This window comes from Mesoplodon bidens, assembly GCF_964165515.1.
Source record: "Mesoplodon bidens genome assembly, chromosome: 15".
NCBI lineage: Eukaryota > Metazoa > Chordata > Mammalia > Artiodactyla > Ziphiidae > Mesoplodon > Mesoplodon bidens.
Genome location: NC_138171.1, coordinates 23,791,689 through 23,813,559, shown reverse-complemented (window position 1 = coordinate 23,813,559; position 21,871 = coordinate 23,791,689). Strand labels below are relative to the sequence as shown.

The following is a 21,871-nucleotide window of genomic DNA, read 5'->3' as shown; positions in this document are numbered from 1 at the left end:
GCGCGGAGGTTCTCGGGTAGCTCCCGGAAGTTGCCCGTGTTTGTGGTAGAGGAGCTCGGCGACTTTTGCTTGGTGGCTCCGCCTTAAGGGAGTGAAGCTGCTTGTTGGAATCCGAACAGTATCTGGCGTTGCGCTTCGTGCAATTGCTTCACTTCTTCGAGCCTCTGCGAAAGGAGGGAAATACTGCCTACCTCGCAGAATTGTATTGAGGATTAAATGGACCACAAAATGGTGCCCAGTTCTACTGATGATGCCCTGGCAGAAGAACCAAAATCTGATTCTTTTTTTTCCCATTTAAAAATTTCAATCCAGGACTTCCCTGGTGGGGCATTGGTTAAGAATCCGCCCGCCAATGCAGGGGACACGGGTTCGATCCCTGGTCCGGGAAGATCCCACATGCTGAGGAGCAGCTAAGCCTGTGTGCCACAACTACTTGCACCCTCACTTCTGGCTCAGTAAATTCCTTTTTTTTCTTTCTTTTTTTTATGCCGCACCACGCCATGCAGGGTCTTAGTTCCCCCACCAGGGATCGAACACCTGCCCCCTGCAGTGGAAGCGCGGAGTCCTAACCACTGGACTGCCAGGGAAGTCCCTGGCTCAGTAAATTCTTTTACCACCCGCGTTGCCATCCTCATCGCCACACACTCCTCGGCATTTTGGTGGCGGGTAGGGTGCTCTCTCTGCCCTTTCCGATCCGTCTTCCACCACGTAGCGATCAGCCTACTGACTCCAGGCAATTGAAGTTCCCCGGCCTGGGCTACTCCTCGGCGGGAGGTGAAGGCCTGCGGGACGGGACTCCGACTCGCTGTCGACCTAAGGGGTACGTTCTGGAAACGGTCTTTTCGCCTCTTCAACACTGCCTGTGGTCTGAGGTCCCTGGAGACTGGGGATTAAAGCGTCCTGGCCGAGGCGACTCTTCCGAAGACCTAAAACCCGGTCCCATACTGAGCGACCATTCCTGCCCGATGGGGTGGCAGTGTCCTTTGGCCCTAGCCTTGGGACTCCTCACTTCCAACGGCTGGTGCAGTCGGCAGCAGCAGCTCGTTGGGGCGAATCCAGGCACGCTGTGAGATCCCCTTTCCCTTTCCATCCTCCCTTGACGACCGTCCATCCTGATCCACCAACATCTCCAGGTACTTCAAACGAGTCGCCACAAAACCAGTGAGTTTCCCCCTCTGGGTTGGCCCGAGACCCGCTTCCCTTCCTGGTCTTGGGGTGATGGGCCGGGCCTCAGGAGGCCTCTGTCAGACAGAGGGCGCCTCAAGAGGTCCTCTATTCGGGGGATGCCCCAGTCTAGAGCGCAACCTCAGGTCCCTCGCGGACAGGGCAGAGGCCTGTTTCCCTCTAGGGATGCCTTTTGTGTCAGGGACAGCCCCAGGTGGATGGGCATTGTCAGGGGTGCAGGCATGTGCTTCATCTGCCCAAGCCCACCCTAGGGACCAAATATGGGACTTTTCCTCTAGGGTACAACAGGTGATCAAGACGACATAGATGTCCGGTCAGGTCAGATCGAAAGCCACCCTGAGTTCCTCTGAATTCCCGAATAAAATTGGTGGGGTCCCGACCAAAAGATCCCAATTTAGTTTTGATTTGTGACAAGTCAGGCATAGGCAAGGGGACGTGAACTTGAATAGTGCCCTTTTCTCCATTGGCCACGTTTTCTCTCACCCTTTTTAGTGCTGGTAACATCCCACCTGTGGTTTCAGACCCACAAATGGAAAAACTCTACTCTGGCTATTTTGGCCTTCTCTCAGTTTCTCAAAACACACCATGTTTTTTTATGCCTCAGGCCCTTTGCTCTTGCTGTTCCTTCTTATTCCTCACTCATCCCTAGCTCTTTCGATGGCTAGAAATCATGTTTTTGCTTAATTAACAACTGATCAACAAAACTTTCCTAGTACACCCAGCATGGTAGGTTTTCTCCATTACTTCCCCTTTCCACTCTATTTCTGCCATAGCACTCATCACAATCTATAATAGGCTTTTTGTTTAATTCTTACTTTCTTCTGAATTTTTTTTTTTTTTTTTTTTTTGCGGTACGTGGGCCTCTCACTGTTGCGGAGCGCAGGCTCTGGATGCACAGGCTCAGCGGCCGTGGCTCACGGGCCCAGCTGCTCCGCGGCATGTGGGATCTTCCCAGACCGGGGCACGAACCCGTGTCCCCTGCATCAGCAGGTGGACTCTCAACCACTGCACCACCAGGGAAGCCCTAATTCTTACTTTCTGTCTACTAGAATGAAAGCTCAATGAGGGTCCTTTTTGGTCCTGTTAACCAGTTTATCCAGAATAATGTCAGGCACCTGAGAGGCATGCAACTAATTGTTGACTGAAGAGATAGGCAAGCAGACTCAGCTATGGAAATCAAGTGGAGTGGTAGTCTTACTCCACGATTCCCAAGTACAGCTTGGAATTCTCCCTGAGCCTCTCATAAAGTCACAGAATAAATAGAGGAAGGTGATTTTATTTCTCTAATTTGAAAATTAACAATTTTTTAAAAAGAAACATAAATTAGTACAATAATAGGTAGAGTCATACACATATTTCTGGCTCCATTAGGTCAAAAGAAAAGAAGGACAAGAACACAAAGGAGACAAGCCTTCTAAGAAACTTGCTGTTCAGTCTATAGTCAATATGAAAAGGTAGCCTTTGGAGCCACAAAAAAGATGAAATCGTAGATGATTATGCTTGATTCTAAAGGAGTCAATCTCTCTGAGCAGCAGTAAGCAACAACTCAAATGTCCAAGCAGAGCATCAGGGTCCCTGAACAAAGAGCCTTCTTCTGGTTCCTCGGGCTCCCCCCACCAAGGGTATAGGCTCCCCAAGCAGTAGCAATATCATTCATAGCAAATGTCCCTCCTGTTTCAGGATGAGAACATCCACTCACTATAAGACCACAGAAGGACTCCTGGAGAGAAATGGGTAGTGTTCCCCACCAAAGGAGCTGAGGCTGGAGAAAGATTGTTTTCTCATGTTTCTGTCTTGGAAGCAGGCCAATGCTGAAGTCAACTGCGCTATACCAATTCTGGTGTGAACATGGAACAGCTACTGCGGGTAACAAGGTACCTGGCTGTGCATGGGTTGATGAGGCAGGAGAAGCCAGGCCAGCACAAAGTCAGAGGCCCACTCTTCTAGTGTTGGGTCCACTTGATGCTCTTGAGGTCAATGCCATCCTGCACCATCTCCCAGAGAGGGCTGCCAAAGAGAAGAGGTATTTGGATGAGTGAAGGCTTAGGAAGCAGCCAGCACTGGCTCCTGGGCTGTAAGCCTTGACTTGCCTCCATCTGCTCGTCTCTCCTCTACCTCCTTGCCCTGATAGACCCCAACACAAGAGGTTATCAAGTCTTTCTCAGCTATATGTAAGTGCTTGTCAGCTCTAGCCTCTTCCCAGCTGCCAACATTAATAACTAGGTACCCCAGGCTCAGCTCCAATGGGGCCAAGCCAACAGCGTCAAGTGTGGTTATATTCATGAAGCTCTCATCCCAGTCATGAGAGGCTATGGACAGTTTCCCTGGGGGAATCAAGACTTTTGGAAGGTGTGTAAGCAGCGAGTTTCAGCCTCTCTACTAACCACCGCCCCCCCCACACACAAATGGACTTTTCAGCACTTGTTTCTCAGTTTGTTTAGGGTTTTTTTAAATTTATTTATTTGGCTGCACTGGGTCTTAGTTGTGGCATGTGGGATCTTCGTTGCTGCGTGCAGGATCTTTAGTTGTGGCATGCGGGACCCTAGTTCCCTGACCAGGGATCAAACCGGGGCCCCCTGCATTGGGAGAGCGGAGTCTCAACTACTGGACCACCAGGCAAGTCCCCTTGTTTCTTGGTTTTGCTCTAGTTCTCAGAGAGAGAACTTAGCCCTAAATCACCTGAATATGTAGCACCCTTATCCAGTTCTCACCAGATTCATCTCCCCAGAGTTCACTATGCTTCCAACATCCCTGGCTCCATTCAAAAGGATCTTTTGGATCTTAGACCTGGGCATCCCATCTCATACGGGAACTGCTGCTGGATATCTCTGCTAAGCTCTGATCCCCTTCAGCTTGAATGCCTTAGATAATGTTCCCAGACCAGATATTACTTCAATGTGTTATGACCATGGGATTTTGGTTTGGATTTCTCCAGTTAACTTTCTTCTACCCAATTTCATTCTATTCTTGGTTTATCTCTCTCCACTACACTATGCATTCCCAGAATGCCTTTCTTTCTTTCTTTTTAATTTATTTTTGGCCATGCCCCATGGCATGCAGGGATCTTAGTTCCCCGACTAGGGATCGAACCCGTTCCCCCTGCAGTGGAAGCACAGAGTCTTAACCACTGGACCGTCAGGGAAGTCCCCCAGCACACCTTTCTATTTGACATTTTCCAAGTCTCCTTAAAGTTAGCCATCTCCTTCCTGTCCCTTCTTTTTAGGGAAGGTCACTTAATATCATAGGCTCACAAAATAAAACTCTGGCTGAGGGTAATGAGACCAGGTTGAATTCAGTTTCTAAAGGATCAGAAGGAATAGGGTGAAAATGCTGAAACCATACAGATAGGAAGAATAAGTCTTTCCTGGCAGCACAGTCAGTAGAAATGTGCTCTGAGTGTGCCAGAGAGTACCAGAAAGCCAAGCCAAGGAAGAATCTAAGCAAGCTACAGATATTTAAGCAATACAATTAGACCCTGCAAAGGAAAATCCAGAGCCCAGAAAGGCCTGGGAGAGCTCACAAAGGGAAGCATCTCCATGAGCAACACAGGGCAATAGGTGGGTCAGATGCACAGTCACAGAACTTTCTCATTCTCACCAACTAGACCAAGAGAATCTTCAAAGTCAAATTGAGCCAAAACAGAGATCTGAAAAAGTCCAGAGGCCCTGATGCTCCCATAAGGAAGCAGAGCTCTATGGCTACTAGGGGAACCCCTGGTAGCAGCTGGCTGGTAAAGCATCTCTTGACCTTTATAAGCATCTTTACAAAGAAAACTCTGAGTAATGGTTCTTTTTTTTTTTAAATAAATTTATTTATTTATTTTTAATTTTTTTGGCTGCATTGGATCTGTTGCTGTGTGCGGGCTTTTTCTCTAGTTGCACCAAGTGGGGGCTTCTCTTTGTTGCGGTGCATGGGCTTCTCATTGCGGTGGCTTCTCTTGTTGTGGAGCACAGGCTCTAGAGCGCAGGCTCAGAAGTTGTGGCGCACGGGCTTAGTTGCTCTGCGGCATGTGCAATCTTCCTAGACCAGGGCTCGAACCCGTGTCTCCTGCACTGGCAGGCGGATTCTTAACCACTGTGCCACCAGGGAAGTCCTGAATAATGGTTCTTAACCTTTTGAGTATCTTATGAAAACTATGGACTGTCTTCCAAAGAAAATGCACAACTGTAAAACACTTAGCATACAATTTCAGGGCTATCATGTACCTCCTGAAGTCCAGCCACAGAACCCAAATTAAGTTCCCTATCTTAAAAATCCCTATCTTTTTTTTTTTTTTTTTTTTTTTTGCTGTATGTGGGCCTCCCACTGCTGCGGCCTCACCCGTTGCGAAGCACAGGCTCCGGACGCGCAGGCTCAGCGGCCATGGCTCACGGACCCAGCTGCTCCGCGGCATGTGGGATCCTCCTGGACCGGGACACGAACCCGTGTCCCCCGCATCGGCAGGCGGACCCCCAACCACTGCGCCACCAGGGAAGCCCAAAAATCCCTATCTTAAAGAGAGTTTTCCTAAACTTAGTCAACAAATCACGAATTTTGTATTGATATTGCTGCAATGACAACTATTAATACTATCAATAAAATAATGGGGGGGCTTCCCTGGTGGCGCAGTGGTTAAGAATCCGCCTGCCAATGCAGGGGACACGGGTTCGGGCCCTGGTCCAGGAAGATCCCACATGCCGCGGAGCAACCAAGCCCGTGCACAACAACTACTGTGCCTGCGCTCTAGAGCCCGCGAGCCACAACTACTGAAGCCTAAGCGCCTAGAGCCTGTGCTCTGCAACAAAAGAAGACACCGCAGTGAGAAGCCCGCGCACCACAACAGAGCCCCACTCTCCACAACTAGAGAAAGCCCACACACAGCAACGAAGACCCAACACAGCCAAAAACAAAAATAAATTTAAAAAATTTTAAATAAATAAATTAAATAAAATAACGGGGAATTCCCTGGCGGTCCAGTGGTTAAGACTCTGCACTTCGGGACTTCCCTGGTGGCGCAGCGGTTGAGAATCTGCCTGCTAATGCAGGGGGCACGAGTTCGAGCCCTGGTCTGGGAAGATCCCACATGCCGTGGAGCAACTAGGCCCGCGAGCCACAACTACTGAGCTTGCGCGTCTGAAGGCTGTGCTCCGCAACAAGAGAGGCCGCGATAGTGAGAGGCCCGTGTACCGCGATGAAGAGTGGCCCCCGCTTGCCACAACTAGAGAAAGCCTCACACAAAAACGAAGACCCAACACAGCCAAAAATAAATAAATAAATTTTGAAATAAATAAATAAATACTCCTGTTCTCTGTTTTAAAAAAAAAGAAAAAAAGACTCCGCACTTCCACTGCAGGGGGCACGGGTTCAATCCCTGGTCAGGGAACTAAGATCCTAAAAGCCATGCAGCCAAATAAATAAAATTTAATTAAATAATGAAAAACATCTGAATTTATTCAGTTCTTTAGGTGTTTTTTTTGTTTTTTGGCCGCGTGGGGTCTTCTTTGCTGCGTGTGGGCTTTCTCTAGCAGCGGCGAGCAGGGGCTTCTCTTGTTGCGGAGCACAGGCTCTAGGTGCATGGGCTTCAGTAGTTGTGGCACGCGGGCTTCAGTCATTGTTGCTCATGGGCTCTAGAGCGCAGGCTCAGTAGTTGTGGCACACAAGCTTAGTTGCCCTGCGGCATGTGGGATCTTCCCGGACCAGGGCTCGAACCCACGTCCCCTGCATTGGCAGGCGGATTCTTAACCGCTGCGCCACCAGGGAAGTCCAGTTCTTTAGTTTTTTTTTTTTTTTGCGGTACACGGGCCTCTCACGTTGTGGCCTCTCCCATTGCGGAGCACAGGCTCTGGACGTGCAGGCCCAGCGGCCATGGCTCACGGGCCCAGCCACTCTGCGGCATGTGGGATCCTCCCGGACCGGGGCACGAACCCATGTCCCCTGCATCGGCAGGCGGACTCTCAACCACTGCGCCACCAGGGAAGCCCCAGTTCTTTAGTTTTTAAAGACACCTTTTCATGCTCTAAAAACAAGTAGCCAAGAGGATCCACTTTCCTGCTTTGTGGTATCTCTAAATCCTAAAATTCAAGGATTCTCAAACTTTGGTTTCTGGCAGTGTGAATACACAGCCTAAGGATAAGAGAGGAGCCAGCACAGCAGTTTCTTCCAAAGGGTCTCTGGTACAATAGTGCATACCTCATTTCTCGAAGACGCTTCACATGGTAAAGGCACTTCTCCACTGTGTAGTCTACTTCCTCCTCTGTAGTGAAACGGCCGATGCCAAACCTGAAAAAGACACAGAGAGGAGCTCTGCATCAGACCTGTGGCACCAGGGTAAATTCATTCAGCAAATGCTCAATGAGGATCTACTCCACAAAAGACATGGAGAGAACATGGTCCCTCCCCTAGGGGGCAGAGTTTCTCCGAACATGGTCTGTACGCCACCTGAGAATCACTCTAGAAGTTTCCTACTGCTCCTCCAAACCTAATGAATCAGAATCTCTAGTGTGGCACTCAGACCTCTTCATCTTTCACAAACTTCCCAGGTGACAGTCGATGAGGTCTGCGAACCACTGCTAGAGAAACTTTCACGAAGAATGAAGAAGGGATAAGTTTAACTAAATTGAGGAAGACTCTAACAGGAGAAGAAGAATACAAAAGAGGATGCCTTTCATAAATGCTGCAGCTCACATGACCGACCTGATAGAAGAGTGAGCTAAATCCTCATCAGCGCCAATTGCTCGAAGGACGTAAGAGGGCTCCAGGGATGCAGAGGTGCAGGCACTGAGGAGAAAGACACAGAGCCTTGCTCAGTTCAGCAATAAATCTGCTTTTGGCCACAAACCTCCAGTCTTGCTCCCACCCTCAGACCCCTGAAGTCATACCATGGAGACAAAAGAGACATTCTAATCTGACACAGCGAAAGGGCCAGATGCTGCTAGCTGCCCTGGCCCCTGTGGAGGATAACCTTGAGGAGGACACTGCCAAAGCATGACAGAGCATGATAGCACGTGAGCTAGGTGTCACACCAAGAGGCAGCAGGCACCAGGTGCTCACTCCCCTACAACCGGATGCATTATCTGTCCAGGCCTGGACAGCAGCGAAGCCCTTGGTGGCCTCTGAAGCATCCTTGAATTCTGGAGGCCTGTAACAGAACTACCAGAATAACACTAGAACAGATACATACATCTCCTGGGACCACAAAAGGCACAAAACTCTACCACAGGAGGCCCTCCTAGGGTGGCAAACTTTAGCCTGTGCCCAGCCAGCTAAAAATAGGTGCTTACAAAATGACTTTTACTCTCAACTAAGAGCTCTTGTGCCTGTCGTCTCCACAATGGGAAGCTTATTAACCTAACACTTAAAGCCAGACTAACTGGTCCTGCCACAGTCCCTGTCTATCCAGTCCAACTCACCTCCCTGAGGATAAGGCAACATCCTTGAGTGCCATCAGCAGACTCTCCCCTTCCACATACGCAAAGGAGAGGTTGATACAGCCTGGAAGAGTGAATTACTATGAATGAGAGAAGGCTCAGAGTCTCCAGCTCTTCCAGATGGGGAGAGAATGGGCACGTCTGTACCTGGGTAATGGTGCTCAGGGTCCCCATTCATCACCACGTCTGGAAGGCTCTTCATTATCTTCCGTGTCAGTCGTTCTGCTAACTTCGAGATCCGCTTGTGGTCATACTGAGGAGCAGGCAAGGGAGGACTAAGCATAAGTGACCATTAACAGCTCAGAAACACACAGGACGAGGAGCCCTGCCCAGTGCCCAGAAGTGACTGTGCATCTAACCCACCTCTTGCCCTGTGTTGCTCAAGGAGACCACTGTATCCCCAAGACTGAGCACAGAGGTGCTCAATAACTGGACAGATGGTTTCAATAACCCAGAATAAATGAGCTGATAACTACTGAAGCGCCTGGATTTTGGAGCCCATAACACCTCCCTCAATAAGATGCCAGCAGCACTGGGACAAAGATGGTTTTCTTAAACCTCCTCTTCTGGCAAAGATCTGACCCAGTCATGCCCAGAAGCCTCAACACGGGAGACCCAGCACAGGGGAAGAATCTGTGGGAGGGAACTGCTCTCCGCATACCTCCATCTCTTGCTGTGCCACCTCACACGCAGCCCCCAGCCCCACCACCAAGGGTGTGGGGACTGTCCCAGACCGCATGCCCCGCTCCTGCCCCCCTCCACTCTGCAGGGCCTCCACACGCACACGGGGCCGGCGGCGAATGTAGATGGCACCAACCCCTGGGAAACAAAGTTTATTACAAAAAAAGAGAAAAAGGAAAATGCAGATGAAACAAAATATCACTTTTCAAAGGGGTCAAAATATTCTTTCAACTTTTCTGTAAGCTTGACATTTTTCAAAAAAAAAATTGGGGGAAAAGAAGAAACAGCAGCAAAAGCATAGTATTTATCCAAATTATTTTATACCAGAAGGAGTGATAGCCAAAATGGTTTAAAGTAGCTCCCTATGCATGTATAAAATGACATCATGCAACGCAGCATTATTCATAATAGCAAAAAATTGGAAACAACTTAGATGTCCATAATCAGGAAAATGGGCAAATAAATTATGGTACATCCATGCCTGAAATTCAAAGGAGGTGTATAAAAGAATTAGGAAGCTCCTTCTGTACTACCACTATAAAATCTCCAAGGTACGTTGTTAGAACACTGGTGAAATGTGAATAATGTCTGTACTTCAGTTTAAAAAAATTAAAGATGCATTGTTAGGGGAAGATGCAATGAGTGTAGTATGCTACTGTTTGAGTAAAAAAGGGGAAGGGGGGCTTCCCTGGTGGTGCAGTGGTTGAGAGTCCGCCTGCCGATGCAGGGGACATGGGTTCGTGCCCGGGTCCAGGAAGATCCCACATGCCGCGGAGCGGCTGGGCCCGTGAGCCATGGCCGCTGAGCCTGCGCGTCCGGAGCCTGTGCTCTGCAACGGGAGAGGCCACAACGGTGAGAGGCCCATGTACCGCCAAAAAAAAAAAAAAAGGGGGGGGGGAAGGGGGGGAAGTATATATGTGATTATAAATTTGTTTGTTTGTTTGTTTGTTTGTTTGTTTGTTTTTGGCCATGTTGGGTCTTGGTTGCCGTGCATGGGCTTTCTCTTGTTGCGGAGCACGGGCTCTAGGCGGCGCGGGCTTCAGTAGTTGTGGCACGCAGGCTCAGCAGCTGTGGCTCGTGGGCTCTAGAGCGCAGGCTCAGTAGTTGCAGTGCATGGGCTTAGTTGCTCCGCAGCATGTGGGATCTTCCCAGACCAGGGCTCAAACCCGTGTCCCCTGCACTGGCAGGCAGATTCCTAAACACTGTGCCACCGGGGAAGTCCCATATATGTGATTATAAATGCATAAAATAGTTCTAGAAAAATACTCAAGAAACTGTCTCCCTAGGGGGAACTGCATGGCTTAGAGACAGAGGTGAGAGACTTGCCACAGTGTACTTTTTTGCAGCTTTTGAATTTTGAACCATATTACCTTGTCTAAATAGAATAAAAATTTTTAATTTTTAAAAAAATTAAAACCTTGAGGGAAAAAAAGGGGAGAAGTCAGAATGGAAGTAAAAATTAGCATAGTCTCCTAGGATCTATCAAAACTTAAAAATGTATACAACTTGTGACTCAGCAAATCTGTTTATGGGAATTTCATACCAAAATATGAGCATGAATGTACAAAGATATTCACTAAGTAGCCAAGGGTTTTGAATAGAGTGAGCACTTGCTAAAGGTCACCTTCTCCCTCACAGAACAACTACTGACTATTGAGGCAGAGACTACAAGTACCATAGCAAGTAAGGCAATGGTTCCCAAATTTATTTTGAAGCACCCTAGTTTTAAAATAATTTATGTGCCAAACTGCATTTATTAAGAAATATTTCATTTCCCCATTAAAATAAAATCAAATTCAAGTATCCTACACTTTCTGAATCTCTGCAGTTCCCAGGTTCAGAGAGTCAGTGCTCAGATACTACATCTGGATAGTGAAGGATACCATATTATCTAAATCTATTTAGATCCTGAGTTCAAAAAGCAAGAGTTTGGATAGTGAGGGATACCTGTACACATTTAAGTGCTGATCAGAGCTTCTGCTCAATATGAGTTAATTTTATCAAAACAGATTTATCTACAAAAAAAGCCAATAAGCCAATTTTGGTTAAAGATAGAACACCTGTTGGGCTTACAAAAACACTCTTTACAACCTCTGGGAGCCTTCAGAAGAAGCCCCTCTTATATACTTCCAGGAGTTATCACACCTTTTTCCACAAGGCGTACATCCAGATGACACACCCCGCAGACACAGCAAGCGTACTGGCAGAACCAACCACCACAGGCCCTCACCCAACAGACAGAGGAGGAGTTGTTCATTTTGGATGGCTACCTCCATAAAATAGAGGACAATAGTCTCTTCCCAAAGATTGGGGTGCAGAGGCAGAATTCCAGCTAGAAAACATTCCTAGGCCAATAGGACCATAGGAAACAGACAAGTATCCTTGAGAGATTGATAGGAGCAAAGACTACTAAAACTAGGAACAAACACCAAGAAACATAAAAGCCCATACAATCTTCCCCTAAGGCTAAAGCAAGACACGAGGGAATGAAGAACTCAAAGAATATTGATCTGCAAATCACAATGGGGTAGACAAGATAACTGGACTTATCCAGCTAATTTTATATGACAAAACCTTTGTTCCTCAACCAAATTAACATCTACATGAAAGTATTTTCTAAAGAGACCAGTGAAGAATGGCCTGCTATATAGTAACTGCTAGAATCTACCAATAAGCACATGTTCCTAGCTATTGCTAAATGACACTTGCATTCTGCAGGGCACTCTGAATATACAATTTCCTCTGAGAGCAGTGATAGTCCCAAATGAGTCCCAGGAACACCTGTCAAAGAGTTTGCCGGGAGGTCCAGAGAGCAGGAACTCTAGGAGGGGCTAGTACCTTTTGGACCATAGATTTTGTGACCACTGATGCTCATGAGATCAATTTTCATGTCGTTGACGTCGAGTGGGATTTTTCCAACAGCCTGGGCTGCATCAGTATGGAAATACACCTTTCTGGAACTGCAAATGTGCCCTGAGAAAACAACAAAGGGGAAGAACCAGAGCACAATGTTAGGAAGTAACCTGGCAGTGGTCCCACAATGTACCATGAGTTCTAAGGCAAAATTATACATGGCATTGGCCACTAGCCACATAGTAAATCACTTCTCTCTCTTTCTGTCTGTCTCTCTCTCATTCTCAGCTCTAGTGTCCTTGACTAGAATAAACAAGAGCAAGTGCAAAACACCCATTCAAAACACCCCCGATATTCTGATTCTTAAGACTCTTCCTACCTCATTAACACTGGCCTTTCATTGTATCGGATTAACTTTTAGATCCTTTTGATTTAAAAGAAGCAAAGATTAACAGATCTATTTGCTAATGTACCTAAGAGGTTACAGGGCGAGTGCCTCTGGCTCTATGAGCATAGTAAAGAGATGTTCTAAAACAAAAAAGGTAAAAGAGGAAGAGAAAAAAGGTGGAGTTTTTTTGTTTTGTTTTCTGCACCAAGTGCAATAAAATGAAAACAACATAAAGGGTACTACACCTGGATTCAAATACTAGCTATGCTATTTACAATATGTCCTTGAACAAGGAACTGAAGCTCTCTCTCTCTTAGTTTCCTTACCTCATTCTATAAAGTGTTACAGCTCCTAGTCCAGTCCTTCTCCTCAGATGGATCCCAGTGGTGGGCAAGCGTCAGGGTCCACCCATGATACTCACCTATTTCTGCAATGGGCTGCTTCACTCCAATCTCATTGTTCACTGTCATGACTGAGACCAGACTGGTATCCGGCTGGATGGCAGCCTCTAGTTCCTAAGAATATCAGGAGTAAGGAAACTATATAGTACCAACAAAGTCCTCCCTAACTCAGAATGTATGCAAGCTTAGTCTTGAAAAGGGGCCTTTCACTACACACCTACCGGAGTGGGTAAAATTAAAATAGTGACAACACAACAAAATGCTGGCAAGGATGCAAAGAAACTGGATCACTCATATACTACTGGTGGGAACCTAAAATGGTACAACCACACTGAAAAACAGTTTGGTAATTTTTGTTTCTTATAAAACTAAACATGAAATTACCATATGACCCAGTAATTGCACTCTTGGGCATTACCTCAGGGAAATGTAAACTTAAATTCACACCAGAAAACCGATACATAAATGTTCATGGTAGCTTTATTCATAATAGCCAAAACCTAAAAACAACCCAGATGTCCTTCAACAGTTAAATGGTTAAAGAAACTGTGTACTTCCATTACATGGAATACTATTCAGCAATAAAAAGGTACAGACTACTGAGACATGCAACAACTTAAATGACTCGCCAAAGACTTATGCTAAATTAAAAGAGCCAATCCCAAAAGGTTACGTACTATATTATTCCATTTACATAACGTTATTGAAAAGACAAAATTAAAGAAATGGAGATCAAATTAGTGGTTTTAAAAGAAGACCATGGGACTTCCCTGGTGGTCCAGTGGTAAAGAATCCACCTTACAATGCAGGCGGATCTGATCTGGGTTTGATCGTGGTCAGGGAACTAAGATCCCACATGCCGTGGGGCAACTAAGCCCATGCACCACAACTACTGAGCTCGCGCGCCCTGGAGCCTGCATGCCACAACTACAGAAGAGAAAACCCGCAGGCCGCAACTAGAGAGAAGCCCACGCACCACAATGAACAGCCTGCGCGCCGCAACGAAAGATCCTGCATGCCTCAACAAAGATCCTGTGTACCACAACTAAGGCCTGATGCAGCCAAAAATAAAATTAATTAATTAATTAATTAATTAATTAATCTTAAAAAAAAAAAGACCATGAAGCATCATTGTGGTGATAGTTACATGAAACTACACGTGATGAAACTGCATAGAGCTAAACATACACACAAGTGAGTACAAGTAAAATTGGGGAAATCAGAGCAAGATGGATAGATTCTATCAACATCAATATCCTGGTTGTAATATTATACTTCTGTAAGATGTTATCATTAAGGGAAACTGACAGAGGGTACATGAGATCTCTCTGTATTACTTCTGACAACTGCATGAGAATCTATAATTATTTAAAAATTTAAAGTTTAATAAAAAAAAGAGGGGGAGCCTTTCCTACATAAGGTTGTCAGGGTAAAAAGCAGCAAAGAACAAAGTAAGTAGTAAAAAAAAAAGGCTACTATTTTCAACACTGAGGTAGGGACCACATTTAACTAAATTTTTGTGTGTGTGTGGTACGCGGGCCTCTCACTGCTGTGGCCTCTCCCATTGCGGAGCACAGGCTCCAGACGCGCAGGCTCAGCGGCCATGGCTCACGGGCCCAGCTGCTCCGCCGCATGTGGGATCTTCCCGGACCAGGGCACGAACCCACGTCCCCTGCATCGGCAGGCGGACTCTCAACCACTGCGCCACCAGGGAAGCCCTAACTAAAATATTTATCTTAAAGAAACTAGTAATCAACCTCCCAACATCTATTATGCTTTCCCTGACACTGGTCTGATGTAGGTTCTCAAAGTTATGTTTCTCTCAGCTTCTTGTTTACTTCCTTTATTGCATATATCCCAATTCATAATTATTTCATTTATGTGTTTGTTTACATGTTAACTGTCCCCTTCACTAGAATATAAGCTCCTTGAAGGCAGGGACTAACATCCTACTTAATGGTGAAAGCTTTCATCTAAGATCAGGAAGAAAACAAGGGTATCTGCTCCCACCACTTTTATTCAACTTTGTACTAGAAGTTCTTGCCTGGGCAACTGGGCAAGAAAAAGAAATAAAAGCCCTCCAGGTTGCAAAGAAAATAGTAAAATTTGGGCTTCCCTGGTGGCGCAGTGGTTGAGAGTCTGCCTGCCGATGCAGGGGACACGGGTTCGTGCCCCGGTCTGGGAAGATCCCACATGCCGCGGAGCAACTGGGCCCGTGAGCCAAAATTACTGAGCCTGCGCGTCTGGAGCCTGTGCTCCGCAACAAGAGAGGCCGCGATAGTGAGAGGCACGTGCACCGCGATGAAGAGTGGCCCCCGCTCTCCACAACTAGAGAAAGCCCTCGCACAGAAACGAAGACCCAACACAGCCAAAAATAAATAAATAAATAAAGCAAACTGTCAACAAGTAAAAATAAACACTATTAAAAAAAAAAAAAAAATAGTAAAATTATCTCTATTTGTACATCACAGGGATCTGTCCACAAATTATATATTAGGATTTGTCTAGGGATGCTGATATCCAAAATTTGGTGGAGAAGATACTTGGACCCAAAGTTGACATATAAAGATATGTGCCAAAAAGGGAAATATTATTCACAAAAATGACCCCTACTCTTTTGAAGGATGAGAAACATCAGTGCAGGGAGAAGGAGGCCAGACCTTTCCCATGCTGGCTCTCACACAGACCAGGAAGCACCAACAAAGCTGAGAAACAAATCTTCCACAGAAAAGGAAGATGGTACACACTCAAGGGGAACATACTCTGAGTCACACTGCAAGGCCTATTTCTCTAAACCCCTCCCTCACCATTAGATCTAGTCCTTCAAGCTCCAGCTGAGGCTGAAGAGATAGATTTATAGGATGAAGCCAGGCTCCTCCTATTTTGTCCCTCTTACCTTCAGGTCGATGATCCCACTCTTCTTCACTGGGAGGTAGGTGACCTGAAAGCCCTCAGCTTCCAGTGAACGGCAGGAGTCCAAGACACATTTGTGTTCTGTCTGTGTGGTGATCAAGTGCTTTTTCCGTGATCTGTAGAACCTGGCCACCCCCTAGAAATTGGTAGTGGTGAAAGGAAGAAGAATATACTCAGAGAGACAGCAATGACTTCCATCCTAGTGGTAGGGAGTAAGTGGACAAAGGCAGTATGCTCCAACATCAATTCTCTGACACCAATTGCATGTCCTATAATTCAATTTAATTCTGACACTAACTATCCCAAATTAGCACAAATCCCACAGATTAAGGGCCTCAGTCCCACAAGACCGCCTCCACTTCAGATGCCAGCCGTAAGGCCTAGGTGTCACAAGTCACCCACCCATACTTCCCCAGCTGGCTACAAATACAGGGCTTCCCACAGTCCCCTAAGGTTCAATAATTCTCTATGATTCACAGAACTCAATGAAAACACTATATTACTATCATAGCTTTGTCACAAAGGATACAACCCAGGAACAGCCAAATGGAAGAGATGCACAGGGTAAGTTCTGGGGCAGGGAGGGGCACAGAGTTTCCATGCCCTCTCCCTGTAAATCTAAGAATGCCACCTTCCAGTACAACCATGAGTTTGTCAACCTGGAAGCTCCTCTGAGTTTTGTTTTCCAGAGTTTTTATGGGGGTTTCATAACACAGGCACAACTGATTAAATCATTGGCCATATGACTGGACTCCATCTCCAGCCCCCCTCTCTTCCCCAGATGAAAGTTACAACTCTCTAATCACATTCTTGGTCCTTCTGGAGTGGCCAGCATGTCCCTTGAAACTATCTAAGGGCCCACCATGAATCACTTCATCACCAGAAACTCAGGTATGGTACAAAGGGGCTTGTTATGAATAACAAAACACATTCCTAGCATTCAGGAAACTGCAAGGTTTTAGAAGCCCTGTGCCAGGAACACAGGACAAAGAACAAATATATTTTTTATTGTACCATAGGTGGAAAGTGGGGAACATTGCTATCCTTGCATCCCAGGAAAAGTCTTTCTCTTTTATTTCTATTTAAATACAAAACATGCAAATATGGTGATACCCAAAGCTGGCAGTGCAGAAGTGAAACTCATAGACACATTCCTTGCTGATGGCATTATTTACACTATAATCTCTTCAGAAATCATTTATAAAGATGAATTAATTAAAAGCTGAATTCACACTCTTTACTGTGATTCCTCTTTTGGGAATTTACCTTAGGGCAGTGGTCCCCAACCTTTTTGGCACCAGGGACCAGTTTCATGGAAGACAGTTCTTCCATGGATGGGGGGGGGCGGGGTTCAGGCAGTAATGCGAGCTATGGGGAGCGGCAGATGAAGCTTCACTCGCTCGCCTGTCTGCTGCTCACCTCCTGCTGTGTGGCCTGGTTCATAGACCGGTAGCGGTCCATGGCCCGGGGGTTGGGGACCCCTGCCTTAGGGAAATATTTCAAAGGATAGATGAAGCTTTAGAGACAAAATATGCTTTAGTTATATTTACAATCCTTAAAAACATAGAAAGATTAAACACATCCAACAACAGAGAAATGAACAGTAAACTGCAATAACACAACTCCATGAAAAAGAATATAGTTATATTAAAAACTACGGAGTTTGAAATGGAAAAACAGGATATGTTATTAATGGTTACAGAAGAATAAATGTGGCATGCTACAATATGTGAAAATATTAAAAGCAAATTCATATGTATGTATAATTTGTTTTCTAGAACAATACTAAACAGACTTGAGGTCAGAATAGGGGAGGAAGAAGTGGAAGACCTACACTTTATTTTAAACCTTTCCATAGAGTTAAAAAAAAAAAATCTCACCACATATGCATGAATTCCTTTAAAAAAATTAAAATAAATAAAATGTGCAACCCAGTCCCTCTCAGAGCTTATAAGAATACTACTTTAAAAGCGGAATATGAAGCTAATTAGGCCAAAATTATAACTTCATAAAAACTGTACGAAAACAAAAAACAAAAAAACCTGTATGTTCTTGAGGACAAGGAACATAAAAATGAAAACATTAGAAGTTCCCTCCCCACCTCCTATCTCACTTACCCAAAGTGCTGAATCCTCTAATAGCAGACAGATATTTATTCTACCCGTCTAGGAGACTAGGGGAAAGCTGTCGCAACTACTCTAGCAATCCTTGGCCTCTAGGTTTGGGAATCTGCGGAAACCTTCAAAGCAAACATTTTCAAAGTTCTGAAAATGCTCCCCATTCCAGAAACCATCCTCATCTTTGGAGAGACCACACCCCTGGCTCTGTGGCCTCTGCAGTCCCAAGGAAGGATACCTTCCTTCTAAAGGGATCAGGCAGAGTACTGATGACCCTGGAACCTGGCCCAGGTCTAGGCCTCCTTTACTCAGTCCAAGGTCAGAAAAAGCCATACTGGCAACACAGGTGAGAGACAGTGGTGAGAGGGGGTGGAGCCAGAGTTGAACCTACAGCAGCCCACAATTTATCAGAGCCTTGGTATTTACACAAGTGACCCTGGCAACCAGACCCAGTCAGACGTGTTTATGTTCTGTGAAACACCGACGTGACTACTGAGACTGGAATTTTACTTCTGTTAGCACCGAAGATCTGTAGGTCCTAAGGATAGAGTGACTAATCTCAGAATAGGTGATCAAGTGAATGTCTGCAGAAGGCACCACAGCAACCAGTACAAAACAGGGACATCTAAAGAAAACAGGAGGAACATGCTGCAAACAGATCTCATCAGAAAGAAAGGGAAGGCTGAGAGGAAGGCAGCCCTGAAATCACAGATATAAGTGTGAAGCTGGTAACAAGAAGTAGAGAAATATATCCAATTACAAGTGTATTCTGGACTTCACTGTGACTAGATCAAAAGGATGGGGAAAAGGGTTGAGTCACCATTATTTACTCTTTGAAGTAGCTGCCGTCCAAAACACCACATGGTTGATGGTCCAAGAGCCACCTCCTTTCCTATCCAACTACCTCACTGAACTCAGTTCAACAGGAGCAAAGACTTAAAATAGAGTAGACTGCAAAGGGCTGAAGGAAGCAACAAATCAGAAAGAGTATGTGTCTGTATTTTCTTCACAATAGAGTGAAAGTGGGTGCCTAGGAAATATATATGAGCCTAGATGATGGCAGGACACCACCTCCCAGGTCAGGAAAGCCCAGATATGCCCTTTGGTTCCCTTCTCTTACCTTAATTGCTATGTTGTTGGATTCAGTAGCGCCACTAGTGAAGATAATCTCACGAGGATCAGCCCCAATCAGAGATGCTACTTGCTGCAAGCCAAGAAACAAAAATAAGTAGCATCAGTTCCCTAGGCAGGACTGCAGCTGCAGAGACAACTAAGACAAAGGTCTGGAGCAAGAAGAGTTCCACTGCATTCTATCAACTGCTCAAGAAGCAGCTCTGTACCCACTAGAATCAGACAAGGGGATATATTCAGCTACATCCCAGATCCCAGGCTCTTTTCCAGCCCAATACAAAATAATAACTTCGGTGTTTTTGAAAAAGCACTTATTGAGCTCTTAGTATGTATACGCATCATGTTAATAAACACATCACCAGGGCTTCTCTGGTGGTGCAGTGGTTGAGAATCTGCCTGCCAATGCAGGGGACACAGGTTCAAGCCCTGGTCTGGGAAGATCCCACATGCCGCGGAGCAACTAGGCCCGTGAGCCACAACTACTGAGCCTGCGCGTCTGGAGCCTGTGCTCCGCAACAAGAGAGGCCGCAACAGTGAGAGGCCTGCGCACTGCGATGAAGAGTGGACCCCGCTCGCCGCAACTAGAGAAAGCCTTCGCACAGAAACGAAGACCTAACACAGCCATAAATAAATAAATAAATAAATAAATATATAAACACCTCACCAGAATTGTCTGATTTAATCCACCCAATAACCCTAAGAAGTAGGAACTACTACAATCTCTATTTTCTTTTTCTTTCTTTCTTTTTTTTTTTTGGCCATGTTGGGCGGATTGCAGGATCTTAGTTCCCCAACCAGGGATCGAACCCAGGCCCTTCCCAATCTCCATTTTCAGTGTGAGGAAACTGAGGCTTCGAGAAATCAGATAACTGGCCAAAGGTCATTTAGCTAGGAAATGTGGGAACTAATCAAATGCCTTCAGACGGACTCCAAAGGCCTGTTCTTTGAATCTCTTCCTGAGAGAGCCCCAAGCCATTTTCACCTCCACCCACAGCTACAAAAAAAGAAATGCCTCCCACAGGCCACTGACCCTCTGACATCAGAACCTCCTAGAGTCCTCTGTACTAACCTGGCGAGCACGTTCCATGGCTGCCTCACTCTCCCAGCCATAAGCATGTGTCCGGGAATGTGGGTTCCCATAGTAGTTGACTAGGTAAGGGAGCATGGCATCAAGCACCCGAGGGTCCTGAGTATAACAGAACAGATCAGTCTCCTTGAGCCCATAGTTAACTCGGGCCCCACTCCATCCCCTGAGACCTGCCCAACCTGCCTCAGCACACTCCCAACCCTTCAGACCCTGCCTAGATTAGGCCTCAAACATTCTTCCATCCCCTCAGGTACTAACCAAATGTTAGCCTAATATACTCCCCTACCAACCCATCTTAAATCAGATTATTCTACCATCTGCTCAGATAATCTACAAACATTGCCCTGTCCTGATAGCCGTGTCTGCAGGTGTTTCCACTCCTGCCAAGAAATGTGATCTACGAGAGCACAGGGCATGACAGAGCCCACATGTTGATGAAAACGTGCATTAATATTCAAGTGTTTATCATGCGCCAGGCGCTGTTCTAAGGGCTACTTTATGTCTTTTAACCTATTTAATTCTTGCCCAAATTCACGTAGTAAGTAGCAATCCAGCTAATTCCAGAGCCTATGCTTTTAACTACTACCAGAGTGCCTGCACTGAGTGATGTGTCCAAGATCAATAGCTAGTAAGTAGTAAAGCCATTTTTAGAGGATTACAACTTAAGCCTCCTGACTCCTGGCTCATTGCTTTTCCCAACACACAGTTCTCAATGGCTCTTACTTCTACAGGGATTCAGCCATTTCTGTGCATTACCACTTCTACAATATAATTCCTAAAAACAGCTTGGGGAAAGCTGCCCCTCGATCCTTACCAGAGGAGTTGTAGCTTGCACATCCATATACAGAGGTCGCAGCACTGATTCCGCCTCCGGAGCAGTGGCTGCATCTGAGGGAACAGCAGACTGGGGAGCATGGTCTACAACTGACAACAAATAGAACCGAGTGGCCACGTGAGAGTATGCAACTCTGCACACAGGGCATCCAAGACAGCAGAAGGTAAAAGCTGGATGGAGGTGAGATAAATTTAAGGGATGCTGAGGTCGAATCTCAGTGGAAAAGGAAACAAAACATCAGAAAACTTGAGCCAACTGTAAAAAGAGGTAAGGGAGAGAGACAGGGTTCTTGGAGGGGAGTGCTAAGACAACATTCAAATTGCATCGTTGGGAGTGAGGAAACCTCTGAAAGGGCAAAGCCACTGAGAAGGAATGTGGAGACGGTATGTAAGATCTCCTTCAAAGGCTACTGGCTGGACGACTGGCATCTCTAAAGTTTGGCCAGGAGAGGTCCGAAGGCCGAGCATCAAGGGCTCTGAGGGCCTGCAGGGAAGGATCTGAAGTGCGGGAGGGGGACGCGCGGCGAAGTCAACCGGTCGGAGGGCCGGCATGAGAAAGTGTGAGGGGGGAAGCCAAGAGGAAGGATCAGAGGGTCTGGGTAGCGGGCGGAAGAGGGAGGCTCCTGAATACGCAGGTGCGTCCCCGCGCCCAGGGGAAAGATCCTCGCCTCCGGGAAGGTGGCAGCGAGCGGGCCGCGGATCGTACCGCACAGGCGCAGCCCCCGAGTGGGTGCCTTCGCCCTCGGCCACGGAGCGGCGGGGGCGGCCGCAGCCACCAGCCTCCAAGAGGTTCTCAGTAACATCATCTCGGTGGCAGCCCTGCGCCCGAAATGGCTGCTGTCCCCAGCTACAGGCTCCCGGAAATACTACGCCGC

The 21,871-nt window shown here is 46.5% G+C and overlaps 1 protein-coding gene across 1 annotated transcript; it reads right to left on the bottom strand.

Moving 5' to 3' along the window:
* Window positions 1–2,445: 2,445 nt before the first annotated feature.
* NFS1 (NFS1 cysteine desulfurase) lies at window positions 2,446–21,867 on the bottom strand. Its single transcript, XM_081255483.1, has 13 exons — window positions 21,703–21,867; window positions 20,977–21,086; window positions 20,145–20,261; window positions 19,065–19,148; window positions 15,811–15,963; window positions 12,935–13,028; window positions 12,111–12,245; window positions 9,253–9,410; window positions 8,739–8,844; window positions 8,574–8,655; window positions 7,858–7,941; window positions 7,354–7,443; window positions 2,446–3,192 (listed from the first exon to the last, which is right to left on the bottom strand). Exons 1-13 carry the CDS (start codon window positions 21,800–21,802, stop codon window positions 3,129–3,131), a joined length of 1,377 nt encoding a protein of 458 aa, XP_081111609.1. The 5' UTR covers window positions 21,803–21,867; the 3' UTR covers window positions 2,446–3,128.
* Between the last annotated feature and the right edge of the window lie 4 nt (window positions 21,868–21,871).